General features: G+C 33.9%; 3 protein-coding genes and 5 pseudogenes across 8 annotated transcripts, besides 2 other annotated features; 3 read left to right on the top strand and 5 right to left on the bottom strand.

The window, feature by feature from the left end:
* Window positions 1–13,950: part of a mobile genetic element that runs on past the window's edge.
* TVAGG3_0433260 (organellar and viral DNA polymerase type B) lies at window positions 80–962 on the top strand (the record flags this gene model as incomplete). Its single annotated transcript, XM_001301999.2, has 1 exon — window positions 80–962. A coding segment is annotated over one exon (883 nt), but the record flags the coding sequence as incomplete, so codon positions are not given.
* Window positions 1,757–2,501, top strand: TVAGG3_0433250 (annotated as a pseudogene). Its single transcript has one exon. A coding segment is annotated over exon 1 (745 nt).
* Window positions 2,971–3,252, bottom strand: TVAGG3_0433240 (protein of unknown function, DUF4106 family; the record flags this gene model as incomplete). Its single annotated transcript, XM_051233861.1, has 1 exon — window positions 2,971–3,252. One exon carries the CDS (start codon window positions 3,250–3,252, stop codon window positions 2,971–2,973), a length of 282 nt encoding a protein of 93 aa, XP_051103591.1.
* On the top strand, window positions 3,879–4,342 carry TVAGG3_0433230 (annotated as a pseudogene). Its single transcript has one exon. A coding segment is annotated over exon 1 (464 nt).
* TVAGG3_0433220 lies at window positions 4,358–4,754 on the bottom strand (annotated as a pseudogene). The gene has a single exon. A coding segment is annotated over exon 1 (397 nt).
* Window positions 9,605–10,571, bottom strand: TVAGG3_0433210 (annotated as a pseudogene). The gene has a single exon. A coding segment is annotated over exon 1 (967 nt).
* Window positions 10,614–12,043, bottom strand: TVAGG3_0433200 (annotated as a pseudogene). Its single transcript has one exon. A coding segment is annotated over exon 1 (1,430 nt).
* Window positions 13,951–15,863: part of a mobile genetic element that runs on past the window's edge.
* Window positions 14,579–15,628, bottom strand: TVAGG3_0433180 (MULE transposase domain-containing protein; the record flags this gene model as incomplete). The annotated part of the gene is made up of 1 exon (XM_051233860.1): window positions 14,579–15,628. The coding sequence occupies one exon, from the start codon at window positions 15,626–15,628 to the stop codon at window positions 14,579–14,581; it is 1,050 nt and encodes a 349-aa protein (XP_051103590.1).

The raw sequence follows: 15,863 nt of genomic DNA, 5'->3' as shown, positions 1-15,863 counted from the left end.
ATTTTGACACTTTCACAAAAAACATAAAAAATAAAGTTAGTTTTTTTAAAAAAATATTTTTTATTTTTATTGTAAGAACATGTTAGCAACAACTTCACCAAACTCTTTAGTCATGAACCCAACTTCAATGTTAGTAGAGATGAAAAGCTTCATTCCTTCTTCATATACTTTCGAAACAGAAATCCAGAAGATAAAGCAGGAACTTTTAACAAGTACTTTGGACTGTTGTGCGAAAGATGAAACAAATGAACAGTATCTTTATGAAATGCAGGATATTATTGACCATTTACCTAAACTTCCTGAAATCCAACAACAAAAGCTTACTATTCCAGAATTCGATGAAATAGAAGTCAAAGCAACTGACTCAGTAGAAATAAAGAAGTTCATACGAAAGGTTAACTATGAATTCCTTGGTTTTCATTGCAACCACAAAGTCATGGACAAAGATTGCGATATGGTATATAAGAACATCTCTGACATATACAAATCTGGGGAGTTTAAGACCTACGACAACTTTGTTTCGTTAGTTGCTGAATGTGTATGGCAGATAAGAGATAAAGATAGAAGAGGTAAGATATGGAATGAACAGATAAAACCCGCAACTTTTGAGTTAAAGAGAGCAATTGACGCTTTAGTCATACTAGCAGGTAAGGTTTCAGAATATAACGCAAAAATGAACCCACAATGTTCTAAATGTAAAGCAGCAATGAGGAAATATAACTACTCCGTCAAAGAGATAGAAAGAATGAGAAACGACTATGCAGACTTAAAGACAGAAATGTCAAACAATGAGTTTGAAACAGTTGGAAAGATAGACAATGACACCAAAGTGGTTAGAATAGGTGATTTAAACGTAAGATACTCAAAGAAATACAACAAATATTCTTTGTCAGACATTTTATCTCCATCTGGAAAGAAAGCAAAGGACTGGGTTAGAATTGCTTCTACTCAGAAAATTTTGACAAGAAATCCTGAGCTTATGATATCGGTAAGATTCTATGGAACTACAGCATATCTTATAGACAAAAGTCTTATACCAATAGTTTTGTTATGGATTGACCCAGTTGTTGGATATAATTTCATAACATATGGTTCGTTCGATACGGAACGTTGCAGTGAAGGCTTACTTTACATCGTTCAGAAACCGAAGGACTTCAATACAAAGAGATATAAGATAGGAAGGACATATAATATAACTCTAAGATATGACAGTACAGTCAATATAGTCAAGGTTGTGTTAGTTAATGATATGAGAGCTGCAGAAACAGAACTACTTGAAAAGTTTGAGAAAATGTATGGTGCTCCCATAAAAGGTAAAGAAACGTTTGAAGTAGATGAGATAGATAAAGCTATAAAATTGACGAAGTTGCTGAAAAATACATGTAAAAATAACGTTTACCATGTAAAACGCTTATAAAATAACTGGGGTAGAAAAGAGGGTAGAGAACAGGTTAGATCTAACCTTCTACCCTAAAATATATTTTTGCTGAATTCAGCACAAAAATCTGAGTAAAATGGCATAAGATTGCTTACCATGTAAAACCGAGAGAAGAGATTCCGTACGAAAACAGTGAAGCACAGCGAGTAGGTAAGAAAACGTAGTCGCCAAAACTCTATGAAAAACAGTGAAATTTCTCTAGACCGACTTCCTTCGGGGTCGCCAAAACTCTATGAAAACAGTGAATTTCCTTAAGATAGAAAAAATAACGCTAGTTTTTTATAAAATATTTTTTTTATTTTGTATGTAAAGACAGATATGTCAACAACAGAGAACACAACAACAGTTATAGTCCATGAAGCTATAAATGAAGAATATGAGTGGGTTCAGTTTAACAAACAGTTACGTCTCATTCGTTCGGTCAAAGACGATATGTACCAAATGCAAAGTATTTTGACAGCATGTGCTACACCAGATACTAAGAAACCACAAGACTGGTTTGAATTAAATAGCACTCATGAACTCCTCAGTGAGTTTGAACATGTAGAACTTAAAAAGATTACAAGACAGACAAAACTTACCATCACATCTAAAAGGTATATATGTTCATAAGTTCCTAGTTAGTTCAATAGCAATGTGGGCTTCACCTCGTTATGCAATCTACATACTTATGCTACTTGACGAACTTTGTACAAAGCAGAGAGAAGATATGATGAAAGAAGACAAAAGCATTCAGAAAAGAATACCACGTTCAGTACCAAAAGGAAAGGAAAAGAACTATAAGTATATGATTTATACTGAAGAGATGGAAAATGAAGAGATAAAGATATGTTATGTTGCATTTAGTCAGAAGAAACAACAAAAGCTTTTACGACCTTGCTAAGATTTACAAATCTGACAGAAATTGGTTCTATCGCGAAAACTTACCGATTTCAATGACACCGAATGAAGATGTGAAACAAATAGTTCAAGATACGTTACCTCAAACACACTATGATATGAAAGGTTGTACAATACTTACCTTCAAAGAAGATTTGCCATTGTTAAAGGAAAAAATAACAGAGTATTTTGACAACTTCAAACAAGTAGGGTAGATGAACCATTTATTTTTCAAGCTTGACTTCAGATGGCTCAGGTAGCTCTAGATGGTAAATTGTCTTGTCAAATCCTTCTGGCATTCCGAGTCCTTCCTTCCGACATTCCAAGTCCTTCCTTCCGACAAGAAAAAAATTTCCCGACAACTGGAAAAAAATTTCCCGACAACTGGAAAAAAATTTCCAGTTGTCCGTCCGTAAACCATTCAAATTTTCGAAAATTGAGAACTTTTTTCCATCCGACAGGAAAATTTTTTCCATCCGACAGGAAAATTTTTTCCATCCGACAGGAAAAGTTCTTCCTTCCAACAGGAAAAGTTCTTCCTTCCGACAGGACACAAACGAATGTCCGACGTTCCTCTTCCTGAATGTCTTCCAAAGCCAGAAGAACCGAAAGCTGCAGAACCACAACAGACTTACTAAGACTAAACATTATTTTTATTGACTTTTTACAATTTGAACTTTGTTCGCGTAGATGTGAATTCTGAAAGAAGTATGAGGGTCTTGTATGACTTTGTACTTCTCCCATAGTTCATGTCTGTCAAACTTACCTGCCATGGACTCTTTCATAAGTTCCATGAAATCGTCTTCGGACAATCCAGGGAAAAGTACAATGTCAGTAAGTATTCTCTTTACATCCTTACTTAAACTCTTTGCTGTCTGTACACAAATGACAACAGAGATGTTAAAGTGTCTGAGCTTCTTAAGAATTCGACACATGTCTTGTTCTCTGTTCTTTAACAAAGGATGAGAAGCAAAGTCATCTAAGATAAGAAGACATCTGTGAGGGTAAGTCTTCCAATCGTAAGATTGCAATTTCTTCGAAATGTATTCTATCTCTTTCTGTTTGTTTCTGAAGTGTTTCTTCTCTAATATTCTCTGCATTTCCTCATTTGGGTCTTTAAACTTCGAATTGACATACTCATTTATAGCATTGTACTTCAAAACTCTTCTTTGGTACTTCTTTATCCAATCTAACAACTCAGTATCCTTTATACATACTAACTTAGACTTCTTTATAATATCTTTGAACGAATTGACGGTTTGGTCAAATTGACCAGAAGTACTACAAATGACAACTAACTCATAGAATGGGTTCTTCTCATCTAGTTCTTGTTGTTGTGCAGCCATTTTAAGATAAGTGAAAGTCTTACCCGACCCAGGTGGTGCGATTAGACCTGTTATACCATTCTGAGCAAATAAGAACTTGTCATGTATGGGTTTTATCTGAGCATTTTCTAACTTCCTCTTGTTCTTGTTTAAAACATTCTCAAATTTCTTGTCAATGTCAGCAAACTTTTTTTCTAACATATTTTTAGAAAATTAAAATTTTTATCTTTTTGAAAATGTCTAGCGATTTCGCTATCTATATTCGAGACAAACTTTTGACAGCAAAACATCTGTCGACCATAAAATCTTACATAGTGTAAACAAGAAAGGTGAATTTGTTCTAAAGTTCTGTTTCTGGGAATATGACAAGAACCATAAAACATTAGGCAGAGAAGTCTTTAAGTTTGTCAATGACAGACTTGTTGACAGAGATGACGCCGATTGGAAAGATGAAGTCCAACAAAAGTTCTTAGAATGCAAAGAAGACACATGCGCTGTTCTTGAAGATGAAATAGGAAACAGAATAGATGAGCTATTAAAGGACAAAGAACTTTTACAGAAATATGGTTGCGCCAAATTTGACATAACTCCACCAGAGAAGAAGAAGAGAGAAAAGAAAGAAAAGAAAGTAGAAGAAAAGAAAGTAGAAGAGAAGAAAGAACCTGAACCAGTTCCAGAGAAGGTGAGATATGACATGTAAAAATAAAATTTTATTTTAGAACATTTCTGGTCAATGTCAATGTTCTCTTCCTCTTAGGAGCAAACACTGGCTTAGACTCTAAAATCTTTTTACCCAATTTACCTTGAACTTCAACTATCTTAGACTCATAATATTCATAGTCGTCTGCTTTCTTTGGTTCATAAGGTATAACAAGTTTGTATGCTTTGCCTTCTTTAAGGTTTGAAAACCTTCTGTCAAAATTTTCTTTGACTGCTAACAAACCTCTATGTCTAAGTCTTCAAATTTCGCACCATTTTTAGTCACAATAGCAAACTTAACTGGTTCGATGTTCCAAACTTTGTCAAATGTAGACTTTTCAAAATGGTAGAAGTAAACATTCAAATAAGCGAATGGGTCTAGTTCTTCTTTGACTTCTGTCATGTACTTGTTGACTGAAATATATTTCGTCATCTTTTCTATCGGATAAAAAATATTTTTTTTAAAATTTACTCAGAAAAATTTTCTTTGTATATACGCCGTTCTGTATGTCTAAAAGATTTTTGACATTTGCCAAGAATGTTCGTTAGACGCTGCCATATAACCATACTCTTGACAATACTGTTTATAATCGTCAATGACCTTATCTAAACACTCAAAGTTAGTCTCATCTATAAACAGTTCATATACACTCTTGTTTGCTTCTAACAATGTTTGTCTCTCTTCGGTATATGAATTTGTCTTGGATTGAACTTAGAAATATCTAATGTCATGAAATATGAGAACAAGTGGTTGTAAAAGTTAGGTGTCAAAGTTTCTGCTAAGTCGTCAAAATATTCTGTATCTTGCATATGAGAATCTGACGTTCTGACAACTACATATCTTCTGTCAGAACTTTCTAACTATCGGAACGGCGTTGTTTGAAACCATAATGAAATTTGCAACATTTTTCACAAACTCTTTGGTCTTTATATTTCTTTCAACAACTCCAACTTTGTCTGTTATAAGACTCTTCAAAGCATCCGAGTTCAAAACTTTTGTTGTATCTATACTTTGAAGTTCGTTACATACTATAAGTTTCATATTCTCTATTGAAGAGTTAAATTTACCGCAGATGTTTTCTAAGTTTTGTCATATTAGGGTTCGAATAGCCCTCTAACAGTTTGCACAAAATATCTGTAAAGAAAGTGTTCTTACCAGTTCCTTGTTTTCCAATTATAATGAGAGCAGTTTCATTTTTAGCACTTGGATGTTGTAAGATTTTTGCAAACCAACATAAGATATACTCATAGACTCTTCGTTTCCATTGCATATAATTTCTTTGACATGGTCTAACCAAAGCTTCTATAACATTTTCTTTCCATTCTACTTGTTCATATTTATATCCAGTGAAGATAGAATAGAATTTTGGAGATGGTGTATAGAACTTTATACCGAACTGAAAAATCTTCTAACTTTGACAATAAGATATCCCAAGCATCTAACATCTTCATACCAACTTGTACGACTTTATTTTCTTAAGTTTCTGTCTACATTCTTGTTCTGAAACTATGGTTGCTCTTGGTTTGTTAAAGACAACATCCCATTCTTTCATGACATAACATTCTGGGGCAGAAGTCAACATAAATGACTAAACGTTTCAAATTCTCGACTGCTTTGTTATAGTCTCTAAATGGACACATATTTCTGAATGCTTGGAAGTCATAAAATCTGAAACATCTATTCTGTACATTTTTATAAAAATAAAAAAAAATATTTTTTTATTCTTGACTTTGTTGTTGCATTGTTCCATTTGTTGCATTTGTTGTCTTGAGCTATTTGTTGTTGAAGTTGTTCTGTAATACAATACTTTCACCAGTTGCATCTTCAATTCGAAACTTTCTGCCGTCATTGACAAATACATAGGACATAAAAGTTTTACAGGAACAAAGTTTGCGTCAACTAAGGTTAAGTTTATGTTTGCTAAAGTGTTTGAGTTTACTAAAGCTGAAAACTCTGCATTCGAATGAACAATAGGCAAACCAGCAGAGAAAGTGTTGTTTATACGCATGAGTATCTTTTGGTCATAGTAGTTTTCTGTCGACATTCGAATAGCACTTTGAACCTAAGTTTGAAACAATATATAAAATAGGTGTACTTAAAGTCAATGGAACAGACAAACCTTGTATGACACCTTTTCCTGTTATAGGAAACTGTTGGTAGTAAAAACCAGATATAAGTTTTGTATTATAGCTCATATCGTTTATACTAAACTCAGTCGGACATCCAAACATAATGAAACCTGCTCTAGTTGCAGCACATGTTACATCCGTCCTTAAAGTATTAAATAAGTCAACAAAACCTGTTGGTGGTATATCTGAGTAAGTATCTTCAAAGAAGTATTTTTTACCATTCACAACAACAAAGTCTTCTGGTGTCAAAAGAGCAAAACAGGCTTTAGTCGTCATCGTGTTTAAGGTCAGTTTACAATATCGTCCTGAGGACTTTGTAAGTTTGTTGTTATAGAATTATATGACTCAGGGTTTTTAGTCGTAATAGTATAAACCACTATGTCTTCTGCCATTTACTTAGCAAGTAAATTTTAATGAAATGTTGTGGTCGTCAAAATTTTTATGACGTCTGGGAAACTATATTTTAAGTTCAACGTTTCACCTCCTTTCATAACGTATATCTTGTCAATGACATTGTATGAAACACCACAGCAAGCAATGTCGGGTTCTATTTCTTTGATGTTTATATCGTCTGCCTCTGTCAAAAGTTTCAATAGTTCTTTCAAAACTTCATGAGGTGCGATGACATATGAGTTCACTTTTACAGGGTTGTGTTCGACCAAGTTAACATTAGACCTAAAGCTTGACAAATCTTCTCCTGAGTTTTAAGTTTGTCTTTAAGTTGTTGGTAGTCGTTTTCGAATATCTGCAAACAGAACTTAAGTCTCTGCTAACTTCAGGGTATGTTGGTTGTTCTTTTACAGGAACAATTGCTATACCATCTTCGTCTTCGTATGGTTTCCCCACTTCAACATCTCTGTCTTTGACATGACAACAACACTTTGACTGTTTGTTTGAGTTGGTGAATTTAACTTCACATCTGCCACCGCCATTAAACTTTTGAAACACTTACGCTTCTATTTTTCGGAAATGACATTTTACTTAGAATAAAAAGATGGACGTATTTGAGTATCTCTTCGAATTGAAGCAAAACAAAGTTTACACACACAAACAATACAAGTTCATTGACAGAGTAGTTCTTTACACAAACAATGGAAAATGTTATAGAATAGCAGTCTTTGCTGAACCAAAATATTTTCATAAAGCAAAGAAAGTTGGTATAACCGAGATGGTGAAAGTTCTTGAAGCAGACAAAAATATAACAACAAAACTGACCGATATTTCTAAAGGTAAGTTTATAATACAATATTATATCAAAACTGGCGTACTGTCAATATTTGACGGAGAGAAGTCAGTTCAAGAACAACTTACTGACCTGCTGCCAAAAATCTGCTCGATGGAAGCTGTCGTTATACCAATCTGAGGAGCCCCAGCAGGTTTCATCGAACGAATCTTCAAAAAGAGCATCTTCCGTGAAAAGTGCTATTGGTTTTGTAAACTTCTTTGCTTTCAATTCATCTGGACCGTCTCTGTCACCAGTATATTGTATTTGAACTGTACCAACAGTTGAAATACCACCATAAAGTCTTCTGAGTCAGCAAATGGAATGCCAAGCCAAAAAGTTTGAACGGTCTCCATTTGTATATTGAGTTTTTTGACTTCCTGTATGGGTCCATACTTTCACATATGCATAATAGAACTTTGCATTTCAGGGTTAATGGTTGTTGTGAAATTGTTGTTAAAGTTCATAGCATCTAATGTCAAGTTGTATGACCTCATATCCTCAACTGTAGAATATTCTTCTCTTGGATAGTATTTGCCATCTATGTTTATATGGTATTTAATACCAGGGTTGTAGAAAACAAGAATAGTCATTTATAGTTCGTCTGAACAGTACAAACATAGTATCTGCATGTTTCATTGCAGTTGTTAAAGCAATATCTGTTCTTGCACCTGGGTCAGCACTTTGGTTTCCAACTTCACCTGCAAAGTCTTTGACAGATTTTGGTGTATAGGGAACATAAGTGAACTGCAATATATTTGGCAGCTAAAGCATTTGAAATATCTGGGTCCAACATATAGACTGCAAGTCTGCTTCCTATTCTCTTGCATTCAAATTTTTCGCATGTGAACTTAACTGGGTCCCAAGCAGTTCCAGCAGCATTGAAATAATAGTTTACTTCAGTGTTGAGGTTTGAGAAACCAAAGTCTAAGTCAACTTTGTCTTTGCAAAATTCGGCGAATGACGTTTGATTTGCTCCCTTTACGTCTGTAAGAGTGAATGGGTCTTGTGTTGGTGCAATGACTAAGTTATTTTTGCTTGAGTAAGTTCGATAGAAATTTTTCCTGCCCAGTTTGGCAAGTATCTTAAAAACCTGAAGATGAGGAAAGATGACAAAGGAACTCTAAGTTTCAGTTTTACTTTAGTTACTGCTGCTGCAGTTTGTCCAGAAAGGTTAACATAAACTCCTGGAACGTTAGGGTCAAGTCTTCTTATTTTCTCAATAGTTGCATACTGGTCTGTTTGTCTTCTAGCTTGTGGTTGTACTGAGTTTCTCAAATGCGAACCATTCATAGTTTGCCCATGTTACTGTTTGAACTAAGTCAGAGTTAGAATATATCTTATATCCCATGAAAACTTCTGGAGCATATTGGTATCCGACATAGAAAATTCCATTGCAACCTTTCTTGTCAGACAACTTGGCAGAAGGTTTTATTTCAATGTCTTGTTCCACGTATAAGAATGAGTTGTCAATAGAAATAATATGAAACCTGTCGCAAGCAATATCTACTGTTGTTGAAGAACCTTCTCCAAACTCACCTACATTTCCATAAGAAACAGCATTGTATATTCGTAAGTTCCAGGAACTATTTCTGACCTTCTAATGGCATTGTCGCATTCGTTATACCATTCGGAAACATTTCCATTCATAGCATCCAAAACTGTTGGCGTTATATTCTGAGCGGCGTACATTTCATATGAGTAAAAATATAGAATAGTTGGATTTATATGTCATAATAGAACCCACGTGGACCAAGCTTTACTTTCTTCCTGACTGAGTTTTTAACTCTTCTTTTTCCTTCATTGCCCTCTGCTTCAAGTTGTTGCATCTTTGCCTCATGTTCACCTAGTATGTTGTAAATTTCCCATGTCCTTTTTGCCTTTTGGCTCTGGTCGCCCATCTCAGGTAACCTATATCCTAGAAAGAGTTTGTCATAGTTTGTATTTGAGTCGTCGCTTATTGTTTGCATGACTCTGTCCTGAGTTTCTGGTTCAAGCTCTTCAAACAGAGCTTGTCCATATGGAATAAGCTCGTTCCAAATATATGTTTTTGTAGCCATCTGGTTTTCTTTCCATGTAACCAATAATATCTTTTGTGAATGGGAAAGCTTTTACCCAACGTTTCAGTCTTGCGTCATTTATTTCTGTAGTTGGTTTTATTTTGTCAAGGAACATGTTTTTCATACTAACATTTCATTTGGTACTGTCCATTTGAGTTTTCTTAAATATTCATCCCTTCTCAGTTCATTGTCTGCAAAGTAAGTTTTTATGACATTTTGCAAACTTTCGTTTGCAAGTCATGTACAATAGGTTCTCTTCCTTCTCTCTCCCTAACTGTCTTTCTAAACTCTTCACCAAATATACCATCTCTATGGTTCTGTGTAGTTCTTTGAGATAAATGTTCTAGAACGTCAGGTGTTATATTTCCATCAGCCATGTTCATTTCATACTGGTCCAAAATATCTGCATCTTTTCATATCTTTCAATGGCATTAAAGCCGCGCTGAAAATACCAGCTATATCTGGTTCACCATTCACTTCCATTGCGTCTACAACTTCTTGGAATTGAGGTTGTAAGTTTATGAACACCTATCTGGATTAGCTTTATGACCCATCTCATTGTAGTTCCATCGTCTGCAGAAACAAAAGTATGTTTGTCCATCTTGGCTAGGTTCTGAATGAACTTTAAACAATGTTTCATTTCTATATGTTTTCTTGAAATTTAACCTTTTATCTTCACCGAGTTCATCCGAAGATTGAACGTTAAATGCTCGTAAGTAAAAAGGGTTGTTGTATTTGTGTACATTTTTTTTCAGTTCTTCCATTCTATGCTGAATATTTTCATCTGGTGTTGGAGTCTTTTGTATGTCGGCAAACATTTTTCGATATTCTTCTACTATGTCAGCGAATTTTTTTTAGACTCTTGGAAATATTCCATATTCTCCGCATACTCTTGTTGAGGGTCAAGATTTTTCGGCTTTCCAATCTTCATCTAGTTCTGTTGAAGTTAGTTTCCAAAGGAGTGACTTGTTCGTTTCCTTCAGGCTCTTTCTAGCTGTTGTTGCTGAACTATTTCTTCCATGTCTGGTTGTATCTGAACTTCTTCCTGTGGAGTTTCTTGTACCTCATCTGCTGGCATTTCATATATTCCGAGACCGTTTTTAACAAGTTCCCTATTTAAGTCATCTGCATTCATAAGCCTTTCTTCTTTCGTTCCGTCTCTATTTTTTACGCGTTTCATGAAGATAGTTGAATCATCATTTAGCTCTGACACCAAATATCTCGGAGTAAATTCGTTCATGTCATTTGGATGATATACTATTAAATCATATCCCTTAGCGAGCTTGTATTTCCAGGTTTTGAAATTATATCCGATTTTATGCTGAGCCATAAAGCTAAATAGGTTCGGGTCAATATTTCCTTCCTTGAACTTTTTAATAGCTTCTTTATATCTGTCACTAAAGTCAATAGTATCTGAGTAACCATAGTCTTCCTTTAGCATTTTTAAGAATTCTTGGTTTCCTTTTTCTTTACTTCTTTTATGTCCTTGCTCTGTTTGTTGTTGCTGTGCTGGATTTTGAACTGTTGGTTGTGGAGGTGGTGCAGGTGCAGTGTTTTGAACTGTTGGTTGTGGTGCTGGTTGTGGAGGTGGTGCAGGTGCAGGGTTTTGAACTGTTGGTTGTTGTGCTGGTTGTGGAGGTGGTTGTTGTGCTGGTTGTTGTTGTTGTGTTGGTTGTTGTGTTGGTTGTTGTGCTGGTTTTGTTGCATGCCTGTGTCTATGTCCATGTGACGATGTAAATGTTTTAGGTAGTCCTGGTGCAGGTGCTTCTCTTGGAGGGTTTGGTGGTATATAAATTCCACTAGCTAGTATATAAGTTCCACCAGCTGGTTTATAAGTTCCACCAGCTGGCACATATGTTCCATCTGCAGCATAATGTCCTACCTGACTTTTCGTTTTTAAGAAAGCATTTACTAGGTCTGTTTTGGTCTGTTGTAACTCTTTTTCTTGACTTTCCACAACAGTTGCTCTAACGGCGTCATAGGCACTTTGAACTGCCTGTCTCGTTGCTGCATCTGTTATTTTCGTCATATTTTGTGCTACTTCTTTTAACTCTTTGTCGAAACCTTCAGACTTCAGTTTCTTTCCAGATGAGAAGTCGTTCACTTGTTTCACCTTACTATGAAGAGCTTCGAAGGCGTTCTTAAAGTCAGCATTTGTTAAAGCTTCATTTGAACTGTCTTCATCCGCTTGTATTTTTGTCCTTATTGACCCTATAAGCTGGGCTGCTTTAGCGTTGGCTTGGGCATCTAACCAGTCATTGTTAGCTTTTATATATTCTGCGCTTTTCATTGCCTTTTGCATGGCTGCGTCGTTATTTTTACTTTCTTGTGCTAAGTTTTCATACTGTACGGTTTGGTTTTGCAACTGTAAAAGTTTTTCTGCCTTTACATTTGCTTCAACTTCTTTTTTATACTCATCGCTATCCATATATGTCTTCAGGGCTTTTTGTTTTATCTCTTCATCTTTCAGTATTTTATATTGAGTAGTATGGTTTTTTCAAATTTATAACATCTTGTTCCATTTTTGCTACTTCTGCTGCTTTTTCTGACACTTTTTCGCATATTCCTCTGTACTTAGTTCTTTCAGTTGTTCTTCTTTCTTCTTTTTCTCTACGTTTAACTCATTGAGTTTCTTTGTGTGTCTGTCATATTCTAGTTTCTTTTCGTTTTCACTTATTTGCTTCTGTATGTCTATGTTTGACTTTTTGACATCTGTTATTTGATTTTTGAGTGAACTCAAATTCATTTGACTTTGAGGGTTATAGGCTGTTCCATCTGCAGCTCCACCATAGCCTGCCATTTTCGCTAAAAGTGCCGCTCTTAAACCTCCACTCTGTGCACCAAGAACTCGGTTTAAAAGCATAGGGTTGCTTGACATTTGTTGCAACATAGTGGGGTCATTCATCATTTGTTGTTGCAACTGTTGTTGTGGTGTCAGTTTTACTATTGGATGTTTCAATGCTCCCTTCCTCTTACGTATATTCTTACGTAGCTTACGTGGCATTTTAAGTGAAGTTAAAAAGCGGTTTTTGACAGATGTTTATATGACACTTTCTACCCTCTTGAATTTTCATGAACTTTCTTGTCAATTTTTTGTTGAGACTTCTTCGTAAAGACTTTGTAAAGACTTTCTCATGAACTTTCTTGTCAATTTCTTGTCAATGTTTTGTAAAGTTCTTCATCGTAAAGACTTTGTAAATGACCCAAAAATATATTTTAGGGTAGATGGTTAGACCTAACCTGTTTTCTAACCTCTTTTCTACCCTCGTGAATTTTCATGAACTTTCTTGTCTATGTTTTGTAAAGTTCTTCATCGTAAAGACTTTCTCATGAACTTTCTTGTCTATGTTTTGTAAAGTTCTTCATCGTAAAGACTTTGTAAAGACTTCTTCGTCTAATTTCTCATGAACTTTCTTGTCTATGTTTTGTAAAGTTCTTCATCGTAAAGACTTTGTTGAGAAAGTTCATGAAAATTCAAGAGGGTAGAAATGAGGTTAGAAAAGAGGTTATATCTAACCTTCTACCCTAAACATTATTTTTGTCTGATTTACACTCATTGACGATGAAGTTTTGTAATGTTCTTCATCGTAAAGACTTTGTCAAGAACTTTCTTGTCTATGTTTTGTAAAGACTTCTTCGTAAAGACTTTCTCATGAACTTTGTCAAGAACTTTCTTGTCTATGTTTTGTAAAGACTTTCTCATGAACTTTCTTGTCTATGTTTTGTAAAGACTTTGTAAAGACTTTGTCAAGAACTTTCTTGTCTATGTTTTGTAAAGACTTCTTCGTAAAGACTTTGTAAAGACTTTCTCATGAACTTTCTTGTCTATGTTTTGTAAAGACTTTGTAAAGACTTTGTTGAGAGTTCATCGTAAAGACTTTGTAAAGTTCTTCTTCGTAAAGACTTTGTAAAGACTTCTTCGTAAAGACTTTGTAAAGACTTTCTCATGAACTTTCTTGTCTATGTTTTGTAAAGTTCTTCTTCGTAAAGACTTTGTTGAGAGTTCATCGTAAAGACTTTGTAAAGTTCTTCTTCGTAAAGACTTTGTTGAGAGTTCCTCATGAACTTTCTTGTCTATGTTTTGTAAAGTTCTTCTTCGTAAAGACTTTCATTTTATACTAAACATCTTCAGGGCTAGAGGGCACGAAGTGCCTGGAAGCCCCACTACCTTTTTTTTTTTTTTTTTTTTTTTTTTTTATTTTTCTATTTTTTTTCATTCTAAAACATCTTTTTTTGGATAATTTTTTTTTTAATAAATATGTAAGAAAGATTGAAGAAAAAGTAAATTTACTTTAAGAAAATTCGTTTTACATGATGTAAGACCCATAACAACTATAAATATTCAATTATTTAAAATAAAAAAAGAAAAAAATTAAATCTCACATCAAAATCCATTGACCTAAGGATGTTAAGTTTCTGTTTTTAAAAGTTGATATTTTTTTTTAATTTTAAGAAAATTAATAGCATGTTATTAGACAATAGGAGTGTAATGATATTGACTAAACAGAAATGAGAGAATAGAGATATAATTTTGATAAGCAATATTGCGAACAAATTCTGAAGTAAAATCGCGATCAATAATTGAAAATTACGATCATGTACTGAAAAATGACGATCGAATTGAATGAATAGAATTATATCTAAGAAAAAATAAATTGTATTTAGAAGATGAACAAAGAAAGGTGTATGCTAAAAATCATTTAACAATAAATGGAAATAAAACGAAATTGTTAAAAGAAAAAAATGAAAATTGTTAAATAATATATTATTTTTTAGTCATAAGAATAAAAATATAGTAGTTATAAAAGGAATTAGACTTCATATATCAATTCTTTTTCTCTGTAGATGTGGAACGTTTGCTTTTCGATCTCTTTCGATGAACTTGAAAATATAAGTTATTATCGCTGAGAATCCTTTCCGAAATAGGAGCTTTACGTTTAGGAGGATTGTCGGATGAATTTTGTTTTTTATTGTTTGATTTTGTTGTTATGGAAGATTTTTTCTTATTTTTTTCAGAATTTTGCTTGCTATTAACTGAAACTTGTTTTGACGGCCCAACAATAGCATTTGTAGTAGGAAGAATTCCCAATAACGAGCGCATTTTCGATAATTGTTTTTCAATATGATCAAGAAGGTCCAGCTTATGTTCTAGATTACTAGACATTTGATTTGTAGAAGGATGGTTTTGATTTTCTGGTTCTAAATCTGTAGAGTCTGCAATATTTGAATTTTCGGAGCGAATTGGAGCATCTGAACCTTGATTTGTATCGGCTTGCTCAAAATTAGTTTGAATTGGAGTGGATGAATTAAAATCTGGATGATTTAATGTTTCATTAAATAATGCCATAATTTTTTCTCTTTTTTCATTAATAAACTTAGTGATCATTGTATCTTTATCTGTTAGATCGATCGATTTGAGTATATCTGCATCATGAACTGGAATATTTTCGAACAATGAACTCGATTCTATGGAACCATATGGAGAAATCTCGTTCTGAGCCAAAGAAAGATCACTTACGTTGTATTGTTTGATAGAAAAAATTGTTTTCTCAAGTTCTTTTTGAAAGCAGTCAAGAATATAATTTTTGTAGCTATCAGTGATAACGGTTTTTATATGGCGCTCGATCTTCTGGTTATTTTTGATGGCGTTATATTTATCTAATTGGATTTGAGATATCTTCTTAATAGCTTCATAAATGTTTGGATGTTTTAACGAAGAAAATTCTGAATGCATACTCTCGAGGCAATCATTAGTGAATATTGCAGTTGCATTATTATATTGAGATATTAAATTGTAGTGCGGCAACCAAACTTTGTTGAAATAATCAATATAATCTTTGATCGAATCAACTTTATTTTGATTAATTATATGCATTGTAAGTACAAATTCTTCATGAGACATGAATGGAGTAATAGAATATAGCTTAAATAAAGAATTTTGTAAAGTATTGAAATTTTTTGTATAAAGTGCTACAAGTTTCCTGTGTAAAGCTTGTTTGAAATGAAATAGGCATCCAATTATACGGACTTTAGGGAAAATTTGTTGAAGTGCCTCTATCATTCCCTTTTCAAAATCACAATGAATTTGAATTAGCTTTGAAAATTGAATA

The sequence above is a fragment of the Trichomonas vaginalis genome, chromosome V (assembly GCF_026262505.1).
Source record: "Trichomonas vaginalis G3 chromosome V, whole genome shotgun sequence".
Taxonomy (NCBI): Eukaryota; Parabasalia; order Trichomonadida; family Trichomonadidae; genus Trichomonas; species Trichomonas vaginalis.
The sequence above is the reverse complement of the archived record's forward strand: the minus strand, read 5'-3'. Positions and strand labels throughout refer to the sequence as shown.